The sequence below is a fragment of the Ornithodoros turicata genome, chromosome 3, assembly GCF_037126465.1.
Source record: "Ornithodoros turicata isolate Travis chromosome 3, ASM3712646v1, whole genome shotgun sequence".
NCBI lineage: Eukaryota > Metazoa > Arthropoda > Arachnida > Ixodida > Argasidae > Ornithodoros > Ornithodoros turicata.
In genome coordinates, this window is record NC_088203.1 from 66,811,472 (window position 1) to 66,836,444 (window position 24,973).

Here is a 24,973-nt window from a genome sequence, read left to right on the forward strand (position 1 = left end):
ACACTCTTTTCTTCTGTTTCTGTCGGCTAAAAGAGATTGAAAGCTAGGCCACTGCCGCCCGTTGTCGTCTCAATTGATCCTAGCGCCCCTTTACCTCTAGAATAGTGGAGAGACTCCCTTTTCGCGATAGCAACTCGCGCTCGGTGCAGTAGAGCCAAAACGAAACCATTTCCAAAGCAAAGTTACCACTACTACCACGGTGGGTCGCCACAAGCGCACTCTTCCATCCCTCTGAACGAGTGAACTCGCCGGCTTCCGCTCGCCGCTAGGGTGTCTCTGCCCAGAGAAAATACGCCGCTCGTGCGTTCCGTAAACTTTTGTCGAGCACTGTACCACTAGAAAGGGGTCACCTTCTGTCAGTGCCAATCCAAGCTAAATGTGCAGTTAAAGGAGCAGTGATGCATTGCACGATGTCCTGCTTCATTCATCGAGCAGTTTATCGAGGGTGCACCACGCAAAATAATTGGCCAATTCCAGCGAATTTCGACCAAGCAAGGAACCTGACCATCTCCAATTAAAAAATATATATATATATATATACTTCAGGGGACGGGAAATGACGAAAAATGTGCCTATATTTAAGCCCCAATTTTCAGCCATTTTCGAGGGAGAGGGGGAGAAAGAAACAAGTTGAAATGTGACCCAGTCATTTCGAGCTACTTTGAGGGCTTCTCAATTGAGAACTGTGCGGTTCTAAGAGCCACAATATTGTTCACCTGCTCAGTACTACATGGGCAACATTCTTACTTCTTCCTACCCATTTGTATGTGAAACTTTTTTCGTAAAAAAAGGGCAAAGTCTCAAGAAAACGCGAAAAACCCCGTTTTTCGGAGCCTTCCTGTACTGTGCCGTTTATCAGCGAATAATGAACCTGCACCATTCGTCTTGTCATTGCATGCCCTATCTGTTGACACAATTTTCATTGTTCTAGAGTTAATCTGATAGAAGGAGATTGTAAGAATTCCACAGGCGGTTATCGCGATTTAGCTGTATTTCGGCCGGCGCTAGCAAAAAATGGCCACCAAAACGTTGCCGCGATTTCTTTATATGTTGCGCAGAAACCCTTTCCTAACACGCAGAAAAAAAATTGAGATTCGTATTTGATTTTCGGTGACGCTACGATTTTTTAAAGTGACAGTGTGCACGCGCGCTGCCCCTATAGGCGGTACTCTTCCGCAGCTGGTCCCCGTTACGGTCGCTAAGGGCGGACGCGATTCAGAGAAATCAAATTAAAAACATGGTTATGGCTCAGAGCAATGCATTTTTAATTTGTATAACTCTGGAAAACACAGGATAAGAATGCTATTTTACAAAGGTGGGATATCTACTTCAGTCTTCAGCTTTACACTGTTGGGAGCCTCACTTTCCTTTTCCCACACTTAATGAGAACGAAGGCGAGCACTGGACGTACATTCTTCCACTCATCTTCTTTTTGTCGCCTGAAGGTTTTCACATCTTCCGAGGGAATTAAGGTGCAATAAAGTCACATTTTCGACATGTCTTGACACGGCGGTAGTGAACTCACACGCGTTTCGTATTGCTGGAGAGCGCAAGTTGAAAATCGCTGCAGCATGTTTGACAACACCTCCGACTCCGTCACAGGCGTTCTTACCATGACCTGGAGCTGAGAACAGCCACCTCTTTACACTTGTGTTGCGTCCGAGCTCATACTGCTAAAATCTCTTTTTGAAATGCTCACTGGCCCCATGTATACAGCGCTTCCATACAGGAGTCCGTGGTCCTCCATATGTTCTTCGATCTTCGAGAATGCAATGCTGCTGCGCTGTCGTGCCGGATGTCGTTGGACACAAAAGCATAACAGTGAGTTGAAGTTCACGTAGTAGCCACACATGTCAATATCGAAACTTGAGTTTTGTGCCAGTGGTAGCTCTGAACTTCATTGGATAGGATAACTGTCCAATTCTCTGAAAATTCGAAATGAAGTACAACGTGTCCTGGCTTTGCATAACACTTCTCCTTTCGGATCGCTTGTTTCTGGACCTTTCTGATGTGGTCATGGCTGATATAGGAGCACCCACTTTCTAATAACTTAAATGATGTCGCGCGCAGGTAATGTCCTCCTCAGTAGGCCTCTGTCCTCCCATGTTGCGAAATCAATTCCTTGGTCATCTTGGATGCCCATACTTTCTTCAGTAAGTGCTTCTGGACCTGGCCTCTGTTCGCAATCCCCAGAAAGACATTCTTTGGAGTTTCCATCACAGATGCACATGCTGATGATCCCTTTCCTTGAGCTGGAAGTTTGCACAGTACGTGGATACGCATTCCTCTCTGCACGGGTCAATACTAACCCACTTTGGGGGGATGGAGTAAAATTTGCTCAAGCTAAGCCTTATGTCTGGATTCTTGTTCCTAAATTTTCTGTAGGCTTCGCGGATTGAACAAGTCATGTACTTCTTAGCTTTTGTGAGTTTCTGGTCTCCTTCTTTAACGTGCACGATGTTCTCTTGATCTTGGGCTCTGGACGTACAGCCCAGCTCATCCACCGTATAAAAGCTCGTTACTGCCGCCAAATCATCTTCCTTCTGAGCACTGTGCTGATACGGATCAGGATGCCCACACATCTCTTTCCGCGACCAACTTCTGTGACTTCTTAATCATGTACCGGGTTGTATCGATGGTGTCAGCGACACGAATATGAGCCATAACCGCGTTTTTAATGCGATTTCTCAGAATCACGTCCGCCCTTGGCGAGCGTAACGCCGACCAGCTGCGGGACAGTACCACCCAGTGGCAGCGCGCGTGCTACACTGTCACTTTAAAAAATCGTTGCGTCACCGAAAATCACATAGGAATCTCAATTTTCTTTTTGTGTGTTAGGAAAGGGTTTCTTCGCAACATATAAAAAAATCGCGGCAACTTTTTGGTGGCCATTTTTTACTAGCGGCGGCCGAAATACAGCAAAATCGCGATACCGCCTGTGGAATTCTTACAATCTGCTTCTATTAGATTAACTATAGAACAATCAAAATAGCATCAACAGATAGGGCATGCAATTACGAGACGAATGGTATAGGTTTCATTATTCTCCGATAAACGGCGTCAGTACAGGAAGGCTCCGAAAAACGGCGTTATTCGCGTTTTCTTGAGACTTTGCCATAAAAGTTTCAGATACAAATGGGTAGGAAGGAGACAGAGTGTTGTCGAGCTTAAATATAGGCGCATTTTTCATCATTTCCCGTCCCCTGAAGAATATATTTAAAAAAAAAAAGTTTGAGATGGTCAGGTTCGTTGCTTGGTCGAAATTCGCTGGAATTAGCCAACCAATTTTGGTAATGGTAATTGGTCATGGTAACACGACACAGAAACCTTCAGAGCCCATCACATCGCAACCCCTCATTCAATTCCAAAACCCATCACGCTGACTTCAACTTCAGATCACATCACGTCCTGGAAGTTGAATTCCTATGATCCGGTCTGAGGTCGGCGATGAATTTTGAAGTTGAATTTCACGAGAGCATATTTTTTTCAGCCGCATAGCTTGGCGAACTCGCTCATGAGTGCCCCTCACCCTTTTACCAGTTTGGTACTGCCAAGGGCCAACACGGCAGGGCAGCATCGCAAATCCTGCTTAACGGCCGAACGCAGGCCCAAAAGGACCAGCGGGAGGCGATCAGGCCAGGAAAGCGGGCTGCCAGTGGCGCACAGGGCGGTCTTGAGTTGCCGGTGGAAGCGCTCGACCAGGCCATTCGCTGCCGGATGGTAGGCGGTGGTGCGGCAGTGTCGGGTCCCCAGGAGACAGCAGAGCTCACGGAAGAGATGAGATTCAAATTGTCTGCCGCGGTCGGTTGTTACGGTGGACGGTACGCCGAAACGGGACACCCAGCCGGCGACGAAAGAGGCGGCGACAGTCTCTGCTCTTATCTCAGGTATGGGAATGGCTTCAGGCCACCGCGTGAACCTGTCTATACAGGTCAAGAGGTAGCGGTGGCCACGGACTTGCGGCAAGGGGCCCACGATATCCATGTGGGCGTGGTCAAATCTGGCGTCTGGAACGAGGAAACTGTACGAGGAACGAGGAGTGGATGTATGGCGGTTGACTTTAGCGCGCTGGCAGGACAGACAGGAACGGACCCAGGTCGCAACGTCGCGGTTCATTGAGGGCTAGATGTACCGGGCTTGCACGAGCTTGCGCTACTCACGGATCCCAGGGTGCGCCAGACCGTGCAGGGCAAGAAAGACTGCGCGGCGCAGGGATGGAGGAACGTAGGGTCGCGCAGAACCGGTTGACATGTCGCACCAAATGGGAGTGGCAGATGATGGAAATTCGACAGGCTCCCATCGGAGGTTGCTGGCAGCAGCGGTTCTGAGGGTGCGCAAGGTGCTGTCGGTGGCCTGGGCAGCGGCGAGAGCCTCGAAGTCGACTTGTGAACGTTGGGGAGGCGATGTGAGCGGCGCGACGAACGGCCGGGAGAGAGCGTCGTCAGCCGCAACGTTGTGGTGGACGGAAATATGCCTCACGTCATCCGTGAACTCCAAGATGAAAGCCATATGGCGAGCTTCACGGGGAGAGTGGTTGGCCGTAGGAGCGCGTATCGCAAACGTGAGGGGCTTGTGGTCCGTATATAATGAGAATGAGCGGCCCTCTAGGAACTGCTGGTAGTGCCGCACGGCGGCGTACGCGGCGAGGAGCTCACGGCCGAAGGTACTGTAGCGGCGCTCAGCGGGTGACAGCTTGCGAGAAAAGAAACCGAGAGGCTTCCAAACACCGCCTTGCCGCTGCTGCAACACGGCGCCGAGAGCTTTGCTAGAGGCGTCAACGAGCAGGGCCGTTTCTGCGTGGGGTTGAGGGTGGCGGAGGAAGGCGGCGTTCGCGAGATGAGTCTTGACAGATTCGAACGCTTCCCGAGCTGCTGGGGTCCACTCGAGAGGTAAACCAAGCGATCGCTTCTGGTGGCTGGTGGGGGTGGTAGGAGTGCGTGGAGCGGGGCCAATAGGGTGGCGTAATGGGGCACAAAACGGCGGAAGAAGTTGACAAGCCCAAGGAACTTCCGCAGGCCTCGTTGGGTGTCCGGCAAAGGGTAGTCGGTGATAGCCTGCACTTTGCCGGGAAGCGGGTGGGTGCCGTCGGGCGTGATGGTATGCCCGAGGAAAGTGATGGAAGAAACTCCAAACTCGCACTTGTTGGGGTTAATGACCACGCCGTACTCCTGCAACCGGGCGAATAATTGCCGGTTTGCTGGCGACTAGAATGTCGTCTAGGTAGGCGAAAGCGAAGTCCAGGCCACGCAGAACTTGGTCGATGAACCGTTGAAACGTCTGCGCGGCGTTGCGGAGACCGAACGGCATACGGACGTATTCGAAAAGGCCAAATGGAGTCGTAATGGCCGTCTTCGGGATATCTGGCGGATGGACCGGTATCTGGTGATACGCTCTCACCAAGTCGACCTTCGAGAAGAAACGAGCACCGTAAAGATGGGCCGTAAAATCCTGAATATCAGGCAGGGGGTAACGGTCGGGTAAGGTGGCGAGGTTTAAGGCCCTATAATCGCCACAGGGGCGCCAATCACCGGGTGTAGACTTCGGGACCATATGGAGAGCAGACGCCCAAGGACTTGACGAGGGGCGGATGATACCGAGCTGCAGCATATGGTCAAATTCGTGCATTGCGATGCGTTGGCGTTCAGGAGCAAGGCGTCGAGGGCGAGCGTTCACGGGAGGGCCGCGGGTCACGATGTGGTGAGTGACGGTATGCTTTGGTGGACAGTCGGTATGAGTCGGCCTCGTGATTGATTCAAACTCCCGGAGCAGGTTGGCGTACACGGGGGAATCGGGTAGTCTGAGGGTGGGCGAAACGGCGGCGACGGATGATGGAATACCGCAGACGTGTAGAAAAGTGGTACTGTCTATCAAACGTGAGCGACGCATGTCCACCATCAGGTCGAAGTGTTTAAGAAAGTCGGCCCCTAGGATGGCGTAAGGAAGCTCCGTCACGGCGAAAATCCATCGGAAGGCGCGACGCAGCCCAAGGTTCAACGTGGCAGATACAAATGGGTATGGGCCGTAGGTGGCAATCTTGGACTTGTTGACCGCCTGAAGGGTATAGTCGGCTCTGCGGTGCCTCTTCTCAGCGGGGGTGGGGGGAAGGATGCTGACTGCGGCTCCAGTGTCGACCAGGAATCGACAACCGGAGGTGCGGTCGGTGACGAAAAAGAGGCGGCTGCTACTTCCCCCAGCCGTGCCAGCCGCTGCTGGGTGTGGGTGTCGTTTCCCGACCAGGAACAAGGGGCTGGCAGTTGCGGGCCGAGTCACCGAAGGTGTGATGATACCAGCAGAACGCTGGCGAAGGCGAACGGGGGCGTCTCCGGGATGGGGTACGGCGCCGACGAAAAGCGTTGCGGCGGGGACCTCGGGGAGGTTGGACGGCGGCCACACGTTCCGCCAAAACGGCAACAGTGCTCTAGAGTTGGTGGAGAGAGGCCGTTAGCATAGCGATAGTGGGATCGGCAGAAGATGCGGCGGTGGTCGGGCAAAGATTCGCAACTGCGCCCGGTACCGGGTGACCTGCGAGGTCCAAAATGCGATCTGCCATCTTCGCTTGGTCGTCGAGTTGTAGAGGCTATGAAAGAGACGAGTGAGCTCTACGATGTATGACGGTTTTAATGACAGGGAATGGCGATGCAGTCGAAAACGAAACCTCGCGCCGCGGGGCAGGTGCACAGGAGGTATTGATGGCGATGACTCGTGTGCTGAAGATGCGGTGATCGCTAGAATACTGGTGGCCCACACGTTGTTGTAGTGCAATTTAAAGGGGTGTTGAGCTGTCCTTCAGGGTTTGATATTCCATTTGCGACGATCACACCGAAGCACTATTAAATTCGTTAGTTATCGCTTCTAAGACACTGTTACAACGAGGGGAGTAGCGGACTTTAAATGGCACCGGTACTTCCTTTCCGTGACCGTTATTGCTATTGCGGGTGCTGTGAGCCATGTAAAATTTGCTGCACGCCATTTACCACCTTCGTACTGGTGGCTCATATGTTAGTATAGCATAATTTAAAGGAGTGATGTGCTGCGCTTTAGTGTTTGATATGTCATTCACACTGCCATATGTCGGCGAATTCACTCATGATGGCCATCACCGACATCATTTACCATCACATCACTCAGAATGATGTGATGTTTAATGATGGGCAATGATGTGATGTGATGCTGAGTTTGATGTTGAATGATGGGTAGTGATGTGAGGTGATTTTGAATTTGATGTTGAATTATGAGTAGCGATGTGATGTCGAGTTTGATGTTAAATAATGGGTAATGATGTGATGTTGAGCTTGAAGTCCCTGTGATGAGTTTTTTTAAGTTCATATCGTTGCTGTTTGTAGTTTTTGTGACGTTGACAATTCCGGGGGAGGGGCGGGCAGTTCCATAAAAGTATGCTTTCACTAAACATGAATATGGTCACCCAGTTTCAATGTTTCAAGTGGTCCTCTGCTCGTGTCTTATGGTATTCTGAGTTTACCGACGGCGGGAAGGTTCCAGTCGTATGCGTGACCTTGCTTCCGGTGGGTGGGAGGGGTGTTTGCTGTTCAACGTTGTATTCAGACTTCAGAGTCGGTGTCTCTGTCGGTGGGATGGCGCTGCACTTGGATGGATGGTATCCTTAAAGAGCAGGGGAGGAGGGTTGACCTTGGCGCTCTCGCGGTATTAATTTTGCATCGCAGGTGTGTGGTGTGGAGTTGGCCCGAAGATAAAGACGTAGATAAAGAGATAAAATATATAAGATAATAAAGACGTGTTGCGTTCGGGCTGTTATATTGGGTGTGTGGGAGGAGGGTGGGAGGGCTTGCCGTTCAGCGTTGTACTTGGAGTCGGGTGCTCGGTGGCGCTGCACTTGGATGGTCGCGCCCTCATTGGTTCTTAGGGAGTGACGTTTTCTGAATTTTCCAGAGATGGAATTCCGGAATACCCTCAACATCCGGTGTCTGCTCTTGTCATGTATTTCATGGAAAAATATACAAACTATTGCACTGTTTCACGTGGTCGGTAGGCCACGAGGAATCGAAAGACACTATAGTTTCGCAGTCGACTGAAACGGATGCGACCGTCCCTTTAATATGGACCAATGCCCTCGTATATCGCTGGTGCAAAAGTGATAACGATAACAGAAACGTTTCAAACTTGACAGGGATTGCAGAGCGGTGGTCTCAACGTTCTCAAAAAGCAACACCCCCTTTAATGCCCAATCGATTGTGCTCAATGGATGCACCAATGCCCTCGTATCGGTGGTGTCGTTAGACTGACAACAAAACACGTTTTAAACTTAAGACCAGCTCTCATGGCATAGTGGATAGGATGATCGCTTTCCACGCCGAGACTGGGAGGTGACTCGCGTTCGAATCCCCGCATTGGCTGTGCTGTCTGAGGTTTTCCCTTGGTTTTCCGGCAGACTTTCCAGACGATGTGGGCATAGTTCCCCTTCAAGTCGGCGCAGGACGCATACTAACCCCTTGTCTCCCACTCCTTCCATCGGTCCACATCGGTATGCCGCTCATATCCACAGTTGCTTCGCGGTGCTAACATGGAAACAAAATCACTTTAAACATAAGAGGGGTTGCAGCAGCGTGACCGGAAATATTCTCAAAATGCGGTACCAGTCCCCTGTAATACTGACCGATACCCTTCTGTCGCTGGTGCCAAAGTCATAATGGTGACAAAAACGTTTTAAACTTCATAGGGACTGCAGCCTGGAAAATGCTCGAAAACCAGCACCCGACCCCTTTAATATGGACCAATGTCTTCGTATCGCTGGTGCCACAGTCATAGTGATTGAAAAAAAAAAAGGAAAGAAAGGAAAGAAAACGATATAAAGTTCACTGCGACTGCAGCAATGGATACCGGAAAATTCGCAAAGAGTAGCACCGGACCCCTTTAATATGTACCAATGCCCTCGTATATCGCTGGTTGCAAGGTCATAATATAACAAACATTTTAAACATCACAGGGATTGCAGCAGTGGTGGTTGCAAAATTCGCAAAAAGCAGCACAATGACTTCACCTTCAAAACCCATTGCATTGACTACAACTTCAAAGTCCGCCACACTGTCTTCAACCTCAAAACACATCACACTATCTACTTCAAAACCCATCACATCACATCATAGCCCTTCATTCAACTTCCACATCGCATCACCTAGAGCATCACCTATGCCGCCAAGAGCTCTTCCCTGCTTCCGATCGCACCCCAGCCGAGGAGTCGCCTGCCCGAACGGACCGTGGCCACGAGAGCTTCTCGATCTTCTGGGAAAATAGCGCCGTTTCCCTCCTGTCGATTACAGCAAGAGAGGCTTCCCCGCGTCTAGCGCGTATAAGTCCTTCCGTTCGCTCTTCGTTCGTTTCCAGTCTGAACCCACACTGGCACACCATACACCGCGCTGCGCGAAAATGACCAAGTGAATTCGCTGTAAGTGTTCCCAACAATGTTTCGAGGGTTCAGTTCTCGCCCCTTTAAATCAGTGGTTTTTCTAGGAATAAATCCTTGTTAGTGGAGTGTCTTTCGTCCCGTGCTCATCGTCTCCGTGTACTTTGCTCGAGTGATACGTCAAGATCTATCTCATAGCGTTATGCAGTCAGAATCGTGACGCATCTGCGATGTGTCATTTCCCGATACTTTCTGGGAGCTCTATACATCACACATTTATGTGATTGCAGTGCCAATTGCGTCAAACTGTGCCAAGGGGCCGTCCCTGTTAATCCTGCTTCATTTTCGCAAAATATCAGGAATCTGCGCCAAACCTGCGCCAAACACCCGCTTGCGCCGTTAAAAGTGGAGGCAAGCCTCCAGCTGAGCCCCTCTGATTGTTTAGCAGTTGTCTAGTCAACGTACAGCGCAAGTCATCGCGGGACAGTAGCCGCGACTCCTATTGTACAGTTTCGTTTCTGTTCTGCATGCGCCAAGCCGGTATCCTGCTGTTAGGAAGCCTACGAGCCTTTTAACTTTTAATTAATTTAACCTTTGTTGGAACCTTTTCCATGCGAGGTTTGTAGTTCGAAGGAAGGATGCGTGGTTGTTAGGAAGCCGACGAGCTTTCAACTTTTAATTAATTTAATCTTTGTTGAAACCCTTTCCATGCGTGCTTTGAAGGGTGCAACTGCTTATGAGTTTGACGCCCGCCTGTTGCAGCCAGGCACCCAAGCAGCACAATGTACTGAAAGTCGAGTGCAATAGGGGTGGACGTGTAGGTGGAAGGCCTTGAACAGACTGGTGAAACTGAAGAACATTGATAAGACACATACCGTCCACCCCTATTGCAGTCGACTTCCAGTACATTGTACTGCTTGGGACAGTAGTAAGGCGATCGCGATAAGATCTCCCCCACCGGAAGGATTAGGAATATGACAGGATGGAAGACGCAGGTCGGGTCACTATCAGATCACTATCAAGACGCAGGTCGGGTCTCTTTCGTTTTTTTTTTAAACATTGCCGCGTTTCCTTGCCGCGTCGCCGTAACTTGTCGCAGGTGTAACGTGATGTCACTTACGTGGTAACGTAAAATATTGCGAAAACGCTCTTAATAGATAGTAATAGTGAGGTGATAGAGATACGATCTCCCCACCGGAAGGATTCGGAATATGACAGGATGGAAGACGCAGGTCCAATCACTGTCACAATTTCTTTAATTTTTTAAGTCATTGCCGTGTTTCCGTGCTGTGTTTCTGTAGCCTGCCGCAGGTGTCACGCAGTGACGCGAAAGATGGTGGCACTTGTAATAGATCATCAATTAGTTGATGTTGTTGAACGAGAAACCTGAAATAAATATGGGGAAAGTTCAGCCTAGGTGAAAGCACAGACGACAAACTGAGCGCTAAAGCTGAGTTAGCTAAAAAAATGTCATAATGTTAAGAGCACGTAATACTTTCTCACCAGTAAACTAGCTTTGACAGTTTCTTTCACTGTTTCTTTTATATTTGGCACTGTAATTGCAAAGTATCAAGGCAAAAAATGACTAATGAGAAAATCTTCGCAGTAATCTATATTCAATTCTGTATGATGCTACACTTGAAATATTCGGTTGTCGCTATTTGCGAATATTGTTGAAAATCTTGGCTAAATTTTGTCATTACACGTAAGCTACTTCAACTGATTGTAGCATATGACAATCGTTAGAAGGAGAGGGGCTTCGGCTTCGGCGACAACACGTCACTTTTTCGAAAGTATATTAAAAATAAAGTGTATATGACTGCTCAGCATGATGTAGCATATCTGTCCAAAGCACCGTTTTGTTGCTCCAAAATGGATTTTTTTCTTGGTCCAGAAGGTGCTCCATAATGGCTTAGGCTAATCACATCACTGCTCCATGGAGTGAGGCGAGCATCACTGATTCACCCTCGTGCTTTTTGTACAAGTTGAGTGATATCTTGAGTTGGGGGTAAAACAACAACACTGTTTTTAGTAATGGTGATATGGTTGTTTCATTGCAACAGGCAATACTTACGTCCGTGGTAATTTGTTGAAAGTATCACAATGATCCTGACGGTGACGATCCAAGTCGTGCATTGTCCATAAGGGTGAGCAGTGCTTTTAGGGCAATACGTTCTTGAGTCGGATTTCATTGTAGACCAAGCAATTTCGTCAATAATGAATGTGCGAGAGTATAGCTGCTTCCGATTTCCTGGCAGCCGTGCTTCTTCGTCGCTACAAAATTTTGGTCGACATGTTGAAGCAGTGCATCTTTGACGCATGACGAGAGCACAGCGCATCTGATGCTCTGCTCTCAACGTCGTCTGCTGAATGCACCTCCGTGATGTCGCCGGAGACAATATCATTTCATCACGACCTTCTTGCATGTTCCTTACACTTATCGCCACCTGCAACATTAACATCCTCCCGAATCATGCATGTCATCACATGGAAACGACTCGCCAAACCGTTGCAGCGCTCGCGTGTCGCACAGCAACAATTCCAGCACGCGATCGACATGAGCATTATTCGCCCTGCTCCTGGATATCTGCACTAGTAGAGATATCCAAGGAAAGTGGCGACAAGGGGCCTTGTGGCGATCACAAGGCGCTGATCTAATAGTGGCATGTAAACTGTACTACGAATACAGGGTATTGTAACAATAACAGACCAATCCACATATGCCTGACTTCTCGTTCAAGTCACGAGGCGCCACTGTATCACAAAAGTTAATTTAATAAAGACCTATAATCAAACTCCCGCGCATCCCGACAGTATTCAAAGACAGCCATCATAACACCGCTCGGCTTAATTTCTGCACGTAGCGTTTGGCTTATACGAAGCGTCAACTCTTGCTATGCTTGGAATAATACATAATCTATTAAGGCTGCAAAGTGCACTTAATTATACCAGAATGCCTTCGTCCACTGCCTGCCAAAGTCCCGCATTCACCAGCTATCCACGTGTAACGTCACTCCTGCAACTGCGTCGGTTCCTGAGGCTAGCGGACTATCGCCGCTTCATTCCTGATGACACCATTTCGCATTCTCCTCTTTGCATGAACGTGCTGTCCCAGGGGTGGATCCAGACCCTCGGTTTGGGGGGGCGATTTCTTTATGAGAGCGCATAATGGGGGAGGGGCGAGAGGGAAATCCAATATATAAACTGACGTTTTTTTGGGGGGGGCAATCGCCCTACCGCCCCCCCCCCCCTCTTGGATCCGCCACTGTGCTGTCCTGGTACATAACGCACGAGTAATTGTTTACCCGTAACAGGCGTTGCATAGCCAGTGTTGAAAAACAAACAAACACAAAACCAACTTTTGTAGTAGAGTAATGCGGCCATGTAAAGCGAGTCTTACGTCGGGCTTCTATACATAGAGAGCGTGCATATCCATAACAATTAAAAAGAAACGTAGCTTTTGCGTTAATGTTGATTTGAATTATGACATTTTCAATAGTGGTTAAAAAAAATCTGGGTAAATTTGTGTGGATGACACATGAACGCACTCTCTTCTCGGCATCTGGTGAACATGATGGAAAGCAATGGTTCTGAGGCTCAAACACACAACAGACGAACACAGCACGAGCCCCAGGGTGCCTAGGAACATGAATAATGGATATATGGCAGTCGGCGAAAAACCCCAACAGCGGCGGGACTCGAACCATGCACGTCTCGATTGCCTGTCGGGTACGCTAACCAATTACGCTACGCTGGCATCTGCTTTCCGACGACGTACCAGGACGCCTAATTCAACTAACCGGTCGCGCACTCACTCTCATCCCATTCTCTCCACATTTCTACTCAAACACACATACCTACAACGCAAGTACGAGACAGCGGCATCTGGTGAACATGATTGAACATTATTCTTGAACAAGAAATTCCACTTTTGAAAGGCATTTCGCAGACATGTAGTCTTCTACCGCTAAGATCTTGGAACCTAGGGTCTAGGAGTGCAACTGTCACCATGGTGTCATTCAGTGTAAATTTGTACACAATTTTTTTGCGCATTGCTTGCTGTAGATCTCATAGCAGTCTACTGTCAGCACCATCCTCACTGATATCAGTGCAAGAACACTATATGTGGATTTCGTACTGGCCGAGAACACTTCCACTGCAGGTCTGAAGTGTTTCAGAAATTCCATAAGCTCGCCTACCAGGCTCCACTCTTCGGGTGTGTCCAAGTCGTGGTAGAGGCCTCCGCAAAGCTGATTTGTTCTTGAATATGCTCTCAAACATTGTTAAGATACTGTGCCAGTGAGCTGGCACATGCAACTTCATTGTTGTGTTCTTTGTTACCGTTGGTGTGCTGTATTGGTGGCCACGATCAGTCGTTTCGACAAGGACTGGATCGCTCTCGTCTTGTTCTAGGGCATCCCCCGTGTTCACCATTGCTAAAGAGAGAAATACCAACATCTGCTTCAATTATCCCCTCCAGTTCAGCAGCGCGATAATGCACACATTTCACTATTGACCTGCACTTTAGTAGAAGTGAGTCAAGCTCTGGAACACAAGCAAACCCGTCAGTCAGCACCAAGTTATGCAGACTCTTCCTATAAACGACACTGCTTGTGACGTACAAGGGTCGTTCAAGGTTGACCGAAGTACTGGACATGTTGACGAATGAACCGACTGCAGTCATGCCAGTGGACATCGCAAGCCATCCTCGAAAACTGGCGAGTAACAGTGGGGGGCATACCAGCCCAGCGTAATATTAGTATCGGCAGTGTGGAGACGATCATTGACAGGCACTGTTCTACAATGTTCTGTGCAAGATGGATTCCCCGACACCCCACTTGTGACCGGAGGGTGCTCGTATGACAGTCTCTGAGCAACCGGTTTCAATCCGACGGGGACGAATTTCTGCAATCAATCATCACATGTGATGGAACCTGGATGCATCATTTCACCCCAGGGACAAAAAGAAGCAGCATGGAATGGCGACATAACTCTTACCCCCCGCAAAAGAAAGGCAAGATGCAGCCATCGCCTGGGAAGTCCATGGGAACTGTCATCTGGAGCATGTAGAACGTGATCTATGTGAACGTCTTGGAGTAAGGGGTCACGATTAATACCCAGTACTGCTACACGTTGATAAAGAGCGGCGTACGAAACGGAATTCGCAAGATAAGGCCTGGGATGTTGTCGTGAAGAGTAATTCTTAATGACAATGACCGGCCTCACACCGCTAATTTGCCGGCAGCAACCCTCGCCAAAATGCGGTGGGAGGTTTTGCCCCTTACCCTTTACAGCCCAGGTTTAGCCCCAAGTGATTACCCCTTAGTTTGTGCCCCTTAAAGGGCGCCTCGGAGGAAAGATGTTCCACACGGATGAAGCCGTGCAGGAAGATGTCCTGCAGTGGCTAGGACAGCAGCTCACTTCTTTCTATGCCAAATGCATCACAGAGTTGCCACAGCGATGGCAGCAATGTCTAGATGCGCACGGTGAATACTTTGAAAAAGTGACGTAGTTTGGTGCTTCCGGAATTTTCCACCGTATATAAAGAAAGAAATAAAAGTACTGGTCAACCTTGAACGACCCTCCCAGACAGAAAACTATGTCCCACGAATGTCCATCGGATATACTTTCACGGAGATACGGTTATCTACAGAATAATGAAGTTTCTCCAGCGGATATTCTACGGAGATCCATTTGGCCGGACTTCGAACTTCCTACGAACACTCACTTTGAGGATATAACCAGGAGATGCGGACGTAAGCAGGAGCTCTCTGGGATGCAGCATTTATCTCCAGCTTATGTTCTTTTTTATTTTTTATAATACGTCGAAAAGGGGAACAAAAAACAAACAAACAAAGAAACACTATCAAGGAGCCCGCGAAGAGGGAATCACACACGTAACATGAAAAACGGTTAGGAGCAACTAAGATTTATTTGAACAAGAACTTTCGTGCAAGAGACTGCACTTCTTCAGGTTACAAAACTAAGTGAAGAAGTGCAGTCTCTTGCACGAAAGTTCTTGTTCAAATAAATCTTAGTTGCTCCTAACCGTTTTTCATGTTACGTGTGTGATTTATTTTTAGCCCTGTTTCCTCCTGGGGGGGGGGGGTGAGTCGAAATGAAGGGTGAGATGTCTAAGTTTAATCCGATTGTGTACACACAAATAACATTTAAATAAAGAATTGCTTGGTGTATTAAGTCACCACTGAGATAACGTCTGTGTTTCTTACTGCTTTGGCTTGAGAAATTGAGTTGGTTCATGGAAAGTCCAATTTGTGCAGTGCTACATCGTGCCGCGTTTCTATCCCACATGCAATATATCATCCATGCAGCATCACATCATGGAGCTGATTCGGACAATGCGTGAAACAGCCTCGACAGGACCTCCTACGGATATACAGCTACAGATATCTCTCTAGATATTCCAGGGAAGTCCCGCAGACGTCCATTTCCAGATATGGATATTGGGATTTTTCTCGGACGTCCCTGGGAGATGGTGTTCTGTCTTTGTGTGTGTGTGTTAGAGAGGAAATGTAGGAAAGAATGTGAAGGGAGTGTCCCATTAGTTCAACGAGTCCCTTTGGTAAGTCGTCAAGAAGCAGATGGGTGCGTAGCGTAATTGGTTAGCGCACTCGACTGGCAATCGAGAGGTGCGTGGATCCAGCCCGCCACTCTCTGGATTTTTCGACGACTGCCATATTTCAATCCTTTGTGTGTTGTCAGTGCGACGAATGCAGAGGTCGGCTTGTGTCTGAGGAGGATGTACTAGCTAGAGTTCAGTTTCGCTAATAGCCTGGTTAATTAGTCAGAACGCTGACTGCTAGAAATAATACCATCTCCCGAAATACAATTCACAGAAGGAAAACGTTATCTTGATTGTATCTATTTTTTTAAAGGAGTACAGAGGGTCATCCAAAAAAATTTCAGATTAAGACGTCTGATGAAAGTGTGTGTGTCATTTTACCGAATAGCGCGAAAGGTTCTGATGCATGCAGTTTGTTTATCAGAAAAAAACTCGCATAAACATGGCTCCGCACGTTCACCCTTAACTCGCCACTCCGGGTATAACGAGGAGGAGAAGGCATGATGGCGCGTCACCGATGACGTTACAGGGAGAACCCGCTCTGGTTCGCTTGTCAGTGGGGGTCAGCGCCTTGTCCCTTTGCCGCCGTAAACCAGTTTTGCCAGTTCTGCCTGAGAATTGGGGATAGAAGGAGCGGCCGAATCATGACCGAGCCAGGAGCAGAACTCCGAACTGCTTTTTCAGAACCCCGAACAGCCAAATAGCAGGCGACAGGGAGTAGCAGACAACATTTCTCTAGACCAGTCAGCGAGCGTGACGTCCCAGGTAGATCACAGGCCGGTACTGCTCTCCACCACCGTTGCGCACGGTCGCTTTTTGCGGCATACTTTAAATTCAATTTCTGCGATAATTATGACTCTGTGGTGCGAATTTCTTCGCAGGGTGCATCTTACTGGCCTACTCAACAGTTTTATAGGAAGAAAACATGGTGTTAACAATGACTTCTGTGCTACTTTAATCGTTCATTTGGTTTCACGTTTCTTTGAGTAAGGCCCATTTCACACTAACGTTTTTCTCGGCTGTGTTTTTAACAGAGCCAAAATGGGCCCTTTGGAACATACGGGGTTCTATTGCCTTCACGTTCTATTTTTGAAGCACACGGATGTCAAATACGGTACTGTGAAACCGGCCTTAAGGTTTATTCATCATATAGTAATTTCTTGCTTGACTTCCTTGCATTACCAGTTTTAATGGCCATCCCAAAACTGTGTTATTTCTTCATTGAAATGTGGTTATTCTAACAATTTTTGTTTTGTCCAGGATGCTGTATTGCTACACAATACAATTGAGTACAACCTGCAATACGGTAACTTAGCCAAGAGCAAAGAAGAAGTGTATGCAGCAGCCAAAATGGCAGAATTGCATGACGCCATACTGGGCTGGCCAAACGGTTACAAAACACAAGTTGGAGAACGTGGTCTTAAGCTCTCTGGTGGTGAAAAGCAACGTGTTGCCATTGCAAGAGCTATTCTCAAAGATAGCCCCATCTTGGTTTTTGATGAAGCCACATCATCTCTGGATTCTATTACTGAACATGTAAGTATGCCCTGTATGCTCTGTATAGTACGGGACGAACTCCTACATGTCACCCACAGCCATAAATCTGAGGACGTCCGTGATCGGCCTCTGAGTCACGATGTAGTGGGCCTCAAGCTCCTGCACTAATCATGTTGCGAGAGCAGTCGTCGATGGACTTGAAGCACGTTTACGTAAAATATGAGCGTTAGCAGAACACGTGAACCGGCGTCAGTCCCATGGTGGCTACAAAGGTGATTAATAGGCCCAGATACGTGGCCCGAATGCTGAATGTTGGCGCTCAGCGCGTAAGCAGATGAGCGGCAGCGGAGAGAAAGCGCTTAACGAAGAATAACCAACCCTTGTTAGATAGAAATGAACACCTTGCGATGTCACTCCGGCGTTAGCTAAAAGTCGCACAAACCCATGGTCAGCACATATAGAGAGTGACACGTTGTGACGGGGATGCAGAAACAGCTCGTCATCGTCCCCAACTGATACCTTCTTCAGGGTGTCGAACCGAGCTGAAAAAAAAGTAAAAAGAAAAGAAAACGCTATTTCAGGCAAGGCGGAATTGAATGAAGACCCTACTTTTCTTTTTTCGTACTGGAGCAAAAAATAAAAATAAGAGATATCTTGAAGGTGTTGCGACACTTGGTCCCAAGTTATCAGAGATAATCGTTGCTTGCATCGATGTGAACTTGGATTCCAAATTTCCAAGCAGTCATGTAGCTTCCGCAAACGAACCCTAACGAACGTGCAGCAGCCATGTTTTGTTCGGATGAATCGTCCATACTTTGTTTGCTTCCCTTATCTGCTTTTACCTGAACGGCAGTGAAATACGTAGTTAGGAAAAGGCGGCGCAAAGAGCGACTGGAGAGCTAAAATTCTCCCACTTGTGGCGTTGTCGCCACAGTGTTCGGCGCTCCACCTGGAGAAGCGCACGTACCCTATACACGCGTGGCACCGAAGCTAATCCGGCTCTGGCATCTAAGCACGCGTCTGCACCAGTAAGGCAGCGCGGGAGAGGTCACGTGCTTACGACTACCAGTGTGGACGGCGGGCCTCTGATGTCACAGCGTGACGTGTGTTAATAGCTCGCTAAGTACGACACGTTGATAAATAATTATTCTTTCCTCGATACTCTGGCGGAAACTACAATGCGTGTGAACCGCATCTATCGAAGTGTCACGACCCCTTAAAAGGTTTTCGGTTCAAGTGGGAAGTTTGGGCGTCTGAAACTGGAAGGTACGGACCGAAAAGTGGTCTGACGTATCATCTGGAAACCGGGTTTCGATTCGTACGCCGTTAGTGTGCTTATGCCGCCGTTCGGAGTTCTATAGTTGTCGGTTTTGTTTTACCTATCTTAAGCTTTTACCTACATAACATGTGTTACCTACATGCCCACATAACCAATTTCTATCTGCCATTATCAAGTCTCCGGTGGCGCTCCTCCAGAGGATAGTGATTTCTTCTTCAGAACCACAGCCGTAGGGACGGGGGTGCGAGAAGGGCAGCCGCCCCGGGCGCCCTCGCCAGACACGGCGCCGAACGGCAGGCCCTGGCAGATGGGTTGGACAGTATAACGCGGGAATGAAGAGAATATGAATTCACTATCTCGGCAGTGCAAATAAGCGCTTTCTTTTCATTGTTTACATGGTTTCTGACGGGAACGGGAGAGGGGGCTTTAGATTTGCTCTGCCCTGGGCGCAAGCTCGCCTCGCGTCGGCTCTGTTCAGAACCCAAGTGATTTCACAGAAAATAGTAGCATATAGCTAAGAAGCAAGAATCCCCTTTCACACATCTGTCTGTTGTCTATGTCTGAACTTTATAAAAGTCGCGGTCACTGCGAAAAAAAAAAAAGAGAAGAGAAGCCGTTAGAGCCGCCCACACCCCTGGGGCGCGTTCCTGGCAGCGCGTGAGCACCGCAGCATCGTAGCGGCGTCCGTGCTTATGCCTCTAACCGGAACGGAAAACGTCTCTTCTTGTATCTCCACTCTGAATACATTTTTTACAGGCGGAGGCATGGCTTTTATTTTGTCTCGGAGTATAGATTGTGTTGTTTACAAGATACTGAAATTGCATGCAATATTTGAACGGTAGCTGACAAAGTATAGTAACACAAGTTACTGTTGACCGATGGTCTTAAGATATAATTGGACAGTGATAGTAATATGATACAAATCAACTCTTGAAAATCGTCGACACCTTAAAGTGGCACTCAACTGGCGGCAAAACCTTTCCAGCGCAACGTAGTATGGGCATACCACGATATATGCATCTTCCTAAGAAGCAACCTTACTCATCAAGACAAACGAATATGTGCAAGCACAATCATGGCTTCTTGTCTCCCCCAAAACTTTTCTGATCAACCTTTCAAGAAATACAGGTTTTCCCGCCAATTTTAGTCCAAGTGCCATCTGAATTAATTCGGATGTCATCAGATTTAATCCAGGTGTCATCCGAAATAATCCAAGTGCCATTAATTGCAGTCCGAGTGCCATCTGAAATAATCCAGGTGCTACTCAGTTTAATCCGGGTGGTATCTGAATTAGTCCATGGAGTTTTTAAACAATATAACCGTGTATTCACACGAGGGACTGGGACATCCCCGCTGAATATTCTAGTGAAAGGAAAAGTAAAAAAAGTTTCTGACGGGGCTGAAGCTCTACTGCGTCTCATGTTGCGCATTCGCAGGGCGCCGTGATATCGGGAGTTGGAGAGGAAGTAATAGCAGACGACACCATTGATCATGTTGTCTGCTACGGAATGTATTGTCACTGAGCTGCAGGATATTCTCTGCGGTTAGAAGAGCGTGAGAAGACATGATGCACATAGCAGACGACACTATTGGTCATGTCGTCTGCTATGGAATATCCCGTAACTCAACTGCAGGATGTGCGACATGTCTTTCCGTGAGCTTCTAACCGTGGGGAATATCCTGCTGCTCAGTCACAAGACATTCCGGAGCAGACGACGGGACCATTGGTGCCGTCTGCTATGTACGTCATGTCTATTCGTGCTCTTCTCACCGCGGGGAATATACTGCAGCTCAGTCACAAGATATGCCGTAGCAGACAGCAGTACTAGTGGTGTCGTTTGCTATGTGCGTGATTTCTTTTCGAGCTCTGCTAGCCGCGGGGAATATTCAGCACCTCAGTCACAATATATTTCATGGCAGCGACATGACCAACGGTGTCGTCTGCTAATACTTCATCTCGGCACCGTTCGAATGCGCAGCATAAGACGCTGCAGAGCTTCGGTCCCGTCAACAGCATTTTACTTTTCCTTCATTCAATTAAGAATATGCGATCAGCAGTAGGATGTGATCTTACTGGTTTGTCTGTTAGTTGAATACAGATTGTTACACATCCAACACAAGACCAATGTCAGAACTGTCGCTCGTGAATGCCTCTTTGTTCTTTGTGGCGACCTGGCCCAGTTTGTCTGTTGTTCATAGGGGAGCTGGGAAATATATATGGAAAAGTCATAACTCGTCATTGTCAGCAGCACAAGTGTCATGTTTTGTGATATCTATAAGGTGTGCTACGTAGAGTATTGCTTTCTAGTGAAAGTGACCGACCATTTAGTGTTGAGAAGGTTCCGCTAAAATATTCTGCGGGGATGTCTCTCGTCTGAATACACGGCTATTCGCTCGGAGATCGAACGGTGTCGGCGCGCTGCGGAGAACAGAGAACTATCGCAGTGTCGACGCGTCGTATGCACGTTTATTCCGCGTTCAGTGCCGGTAGGGGGAAACGAATAGTATCGTACCATCGCGGCACAAGTCATCATCTGGTGAATATACACAAGAATTACGAAAAAGAACCATCAAATCCGAACATCGGCCCACGTGTTATCCGCACTAGAATGGTGACAGTGTCGCCCCCTGTAGGTCGATCTCGCAGCGAATAGTGCCTGGAAACACCATGGATTAATTCAGATGGCATCCTGTTAAACTGAGTAGCGCCTGGATTATTTCAGATGGCACCCGGATTAAATTGAATGGCCCGTGAATTATTTCATATGGCACGCCAGTTAATTCAGGAGGCACTTATAATAAGATGGGCGGAAAAACCTGTAGTCGCTATCACTTTTTCAACGTGGAAACCCAGAAAGGGGTTGCCTGTAATTATATTCTGCCGTCTTTTCTTGGTGCAAGAACCACCGGAAAAGCCCACGGGCTGCGAGAAAGTCTCACTGCGCCTGTCTCGATCATTTCGTCCAGCGCAGCATCGAGGAGCTTGCGCTTATGAACATTCAAAGGCCGAGAATGAAATCGTCAGGGCCTTTCGGCGTCGCCGGTTTCTATCTCTCCATGCTCTTTTGCACGGGTTAGACCTGGTCTCTCTATGAACATACAGGAGAGTGACCGACATACAGGAGAGTAGTGCTTTAGTGAGCGTGCGTCGCTGGTCAGTGGTTCCTAGAAATAGTCTCAGGGCTCAGTAAAAGACAGCACGTACAACCATGGCTGTTAGGTGTTCTGCTCTGGAAAATAGCTCAACGGGTGTCGATTGTCCAGCTTCTGGATCCTGGTTCTCCTCACCAGTCCGGTTCTGCTCCGTTTCTGGCGGCGTTCACTCCATGAACGGGTAGAATGTGGTACCGCTTGCGTGCTGGTATCCTCGGCAATGTAAGTCCAGGACGAGTACCACCCAGAAAATGAAGTCATCTCCCAGGATCATCAGTCCTGCCAATCCCTGCAGGTAGACGAAGCGTTGCCTGAGTCGTCGACGGTCAAGGTGAGGCGTACTGCTCCTCCGGCTGGTACCATTGCATCTGATGCGAGCCTTAGGCAGGTCCTGGTTGACGAAAATTTTTCGTTCCTGGCACCAGTCATAGATGGTGTCACCGATCAGGGATACCGCCACTCTAGTGTCCACCAAAGCTGCGACGTCCTTACCCAGAACGCGCACCACGATAAACGTTCCAATGCTGGTACGTCATCCAGCGCTCGACATGCAAGCGGGACCGAGGTCACTTCGTTATCAGTAAAGAGAGCATAGAATTGACACGCTTCTTGTCGATGTTTTCAGCAGCCGACGACGGAATTGAGTCATTCCCAATTACCGCCGCCGGCGTCCTGGTTTTCCTGCGGTGGCTGACTGGGGGTGGCCGGGGTTCTATTCGAACTCTTACGAAGAAAATGACCACGTTCGCCGCAACCGTAACAACGGGGTTGAGTTCCTTCGTTAAGAGACAGTTCTAGTACATCGTGGGCAAAGGCGATAGCGTACCAATAGCGTTGGTGGTTCTGGGCACTGCGTGAAGCACTCTTTCTGCTATGGGCGTGCGCAGAACCATCAACGCTATCCAATACGTACGCAAAGGTGATTGCGTACTAAAATTCTCCATTATCCGGTCGACAGTCGCGCCGGTACTGCCGTGGTGCATGGCGTGCATCACCGACTTCGCGCTGGCTCGGCTCTGCTTGCGCAGACCTCGCTCTATGTCTTTGCTGATATGCAAAAGGATCCAAAGTACGATATGCCGGTCCGGCGGACGAACCGCCGTACGTCCCAATAGTCCCGCGGAGGTTTAATTCTGCGTCTAGTGACGGCCTCGGCGCAGCTAGGTTCCAGGGGTTGTTCCGGGCTAGGTGGTGGGCGGTACTGTATAGATCCGCCACCAAATCTGCTTGGATGACACGGGCTTCCTTAACAAGGTCATCGAGGGAAGAAAAGTTTCCACTACGCAAATAAGGCTTAAAACGAGGGTGGCATTGGCGACTAGCGCGGTCCACCTTGGCGCGTTCTTTCGCGAGCGGTTCAGCTCTGTGGTGCAGCTCTTGGATTGCCCGGATATATTCTAACAGGCTCTCCTCCTCGTGTTGCCGTTCGAGTCATAAGTTCCTCACGCATACGCATTACGTAATCCCGGGGCACAAATTCTTCCCGGAACAGCCGCTTAAATTCAGTCATGGATGAAAATGGGGGTTGAGACTGGAGCCATAAGCAGCTGAGCCTACCAATGCAGCGGGAAGTATCCGGCGTGGGACGACGTCGTCAGTTGCTCCAACGGCCGTTTGGTAAGCATCCAGATCCGCAAGAAAGTCTTCGACGGACCTGGCGTCGCTGTAGCCCGTAAATGTCCGTACCGTCAGGTTCAGGTGTAGCGGGGTTTCCGAGGACCGCTGCGCGGGAATTGTGCTGCTACCAAGCTGCTGCGACGGTAGAGTGCAGAGGGCCGCCATCTGCCTAATCACGTCCTCCACCACAGCGCAGGTTCTTCCTTGTCCCTGTCGGTTTCGAGCTTCTTCTTTTGCGGCATGGCGTGCAGGATTACGCAGCCGAGCTAAAGAACAACAACAAAAAAAAAAAAAAAAGCGCTGCAGAAACCACTTCGCTGGTTCTCTATGATATGCGAGGCATCTTGTATGAAGACCCACGACGTCACATACAAGAAGAGGCCACATTTTGACACGATGCCAAATAGCCACATCGCAACTCACGACGCCGCTCACTATGAATGCGAGGACGCAATTGCGCCGACACCACCGATGCGACGCACCTCTCTGCAACGCAACCTCTTTGCATTATTGCCGGCCTTGTTACCGTCGTGTTTCGGTATTGGTTTGAGGGCAGGAGTTTTTCTCATGGACCAGAACTGTGCATTGAAGCGACACACATACTTTATCTTGTCCCGTCGTCATGCGCCATTTCCGGTCGAGGAGCTCCTGTTCTTGGGGTGGTGGCCGCTTGCGAGGCCATATCTCATCGAACACAACGAGTGCCTCAAGATCGGGATTTATATACGGTTTACGACGCAATCATTGTCGTCAGCGCCACTGCAGCGCGCCACTTAGAAATCGTTACTTAGAAATACTTAAAAATCGTTACTACTCGGCCACTCAGAAATGCGTGCGGCAAGACGGGTCGAGCCCCAAGTTTGAGCCCCAATTAGTGGGATCCGTGCCCTCCGACCCACCCGGGGTAGAGTCCGACCCGTTAGACCAATACCGCCGCAACTCCACGAGCATGAAGAGCATACACCACCATTTTCTAACATAATCTTCCTGATCCTATCCTGCTGTCGTCTTTTGTGCTTCTGTTGTCTCTCAACCGCTGCGGTGGCGGCTTTTTGTCAGGATCAAGGACGAGGGCTGGATGCCTCCACTTGATCACACGAGCCCCCCCCCCCCTCCCCACACACACACCCTTCAGGACAACATCTCAAGCCTTTTCTTGCGAATTGCGTTTCACACGGCACCCTTTATCAACGTGGAGTAGTACTGGACATTAATTGTGACCCCTTGCTTCAAGAAGACCTCATGGACGAGACCCCATATGTCCCAGAAGACAGTTCCCAGGGGCTTCCCAGCGGACGGCTCCATCTTGCTTTTTTTGGCGGCGGGGAAGCCGTATGTCGCCATTCCAGGCTGCTGTATTTTGTCCCTGCCGTGAAATGATGCATCCAGGTTTGATCAACAACAACTTTATTGCGAGATGATGATGAATGGGGAGGTCCATCACCAGGGGGTGATACTCTACCCC

At 49.0% G+C, this 24,973-nt stretch overlaps 1 protein-coding gene across 4 annotated transcripts in view; it reads left to right on the forward strand.

Moving 5' to 3' along the window:
- The window catches only part of LOC135388563 (iron-sulfur clusters transporter ABCB7, mitochondrial-like), a 281,999-nt gene that overhangs the window by 249,653 nt on the left and 7,373 nt on the right, over nucleotides 1–24,973 (forward strand). For 3 of the 4 annotated variants that reach the window (XM_064618182.1, XM_064618183.1, XM_064618185.1), the window contains one exon: nucleotides 17,223–17,498. In XM_064618182.1, coding sequence (XP_064474252.1) covers nucleotides 17,223–17,498 — 276 coding nt within the window. Of the gene's footprint in view, nucleotides 1–3,540; nucleotides 3,888–17,222; nucleotides 17,499–24,973 lie in introns of those variants that run through there. The other variant, XM_064618184.1, reaches the window with a different exon arrangement.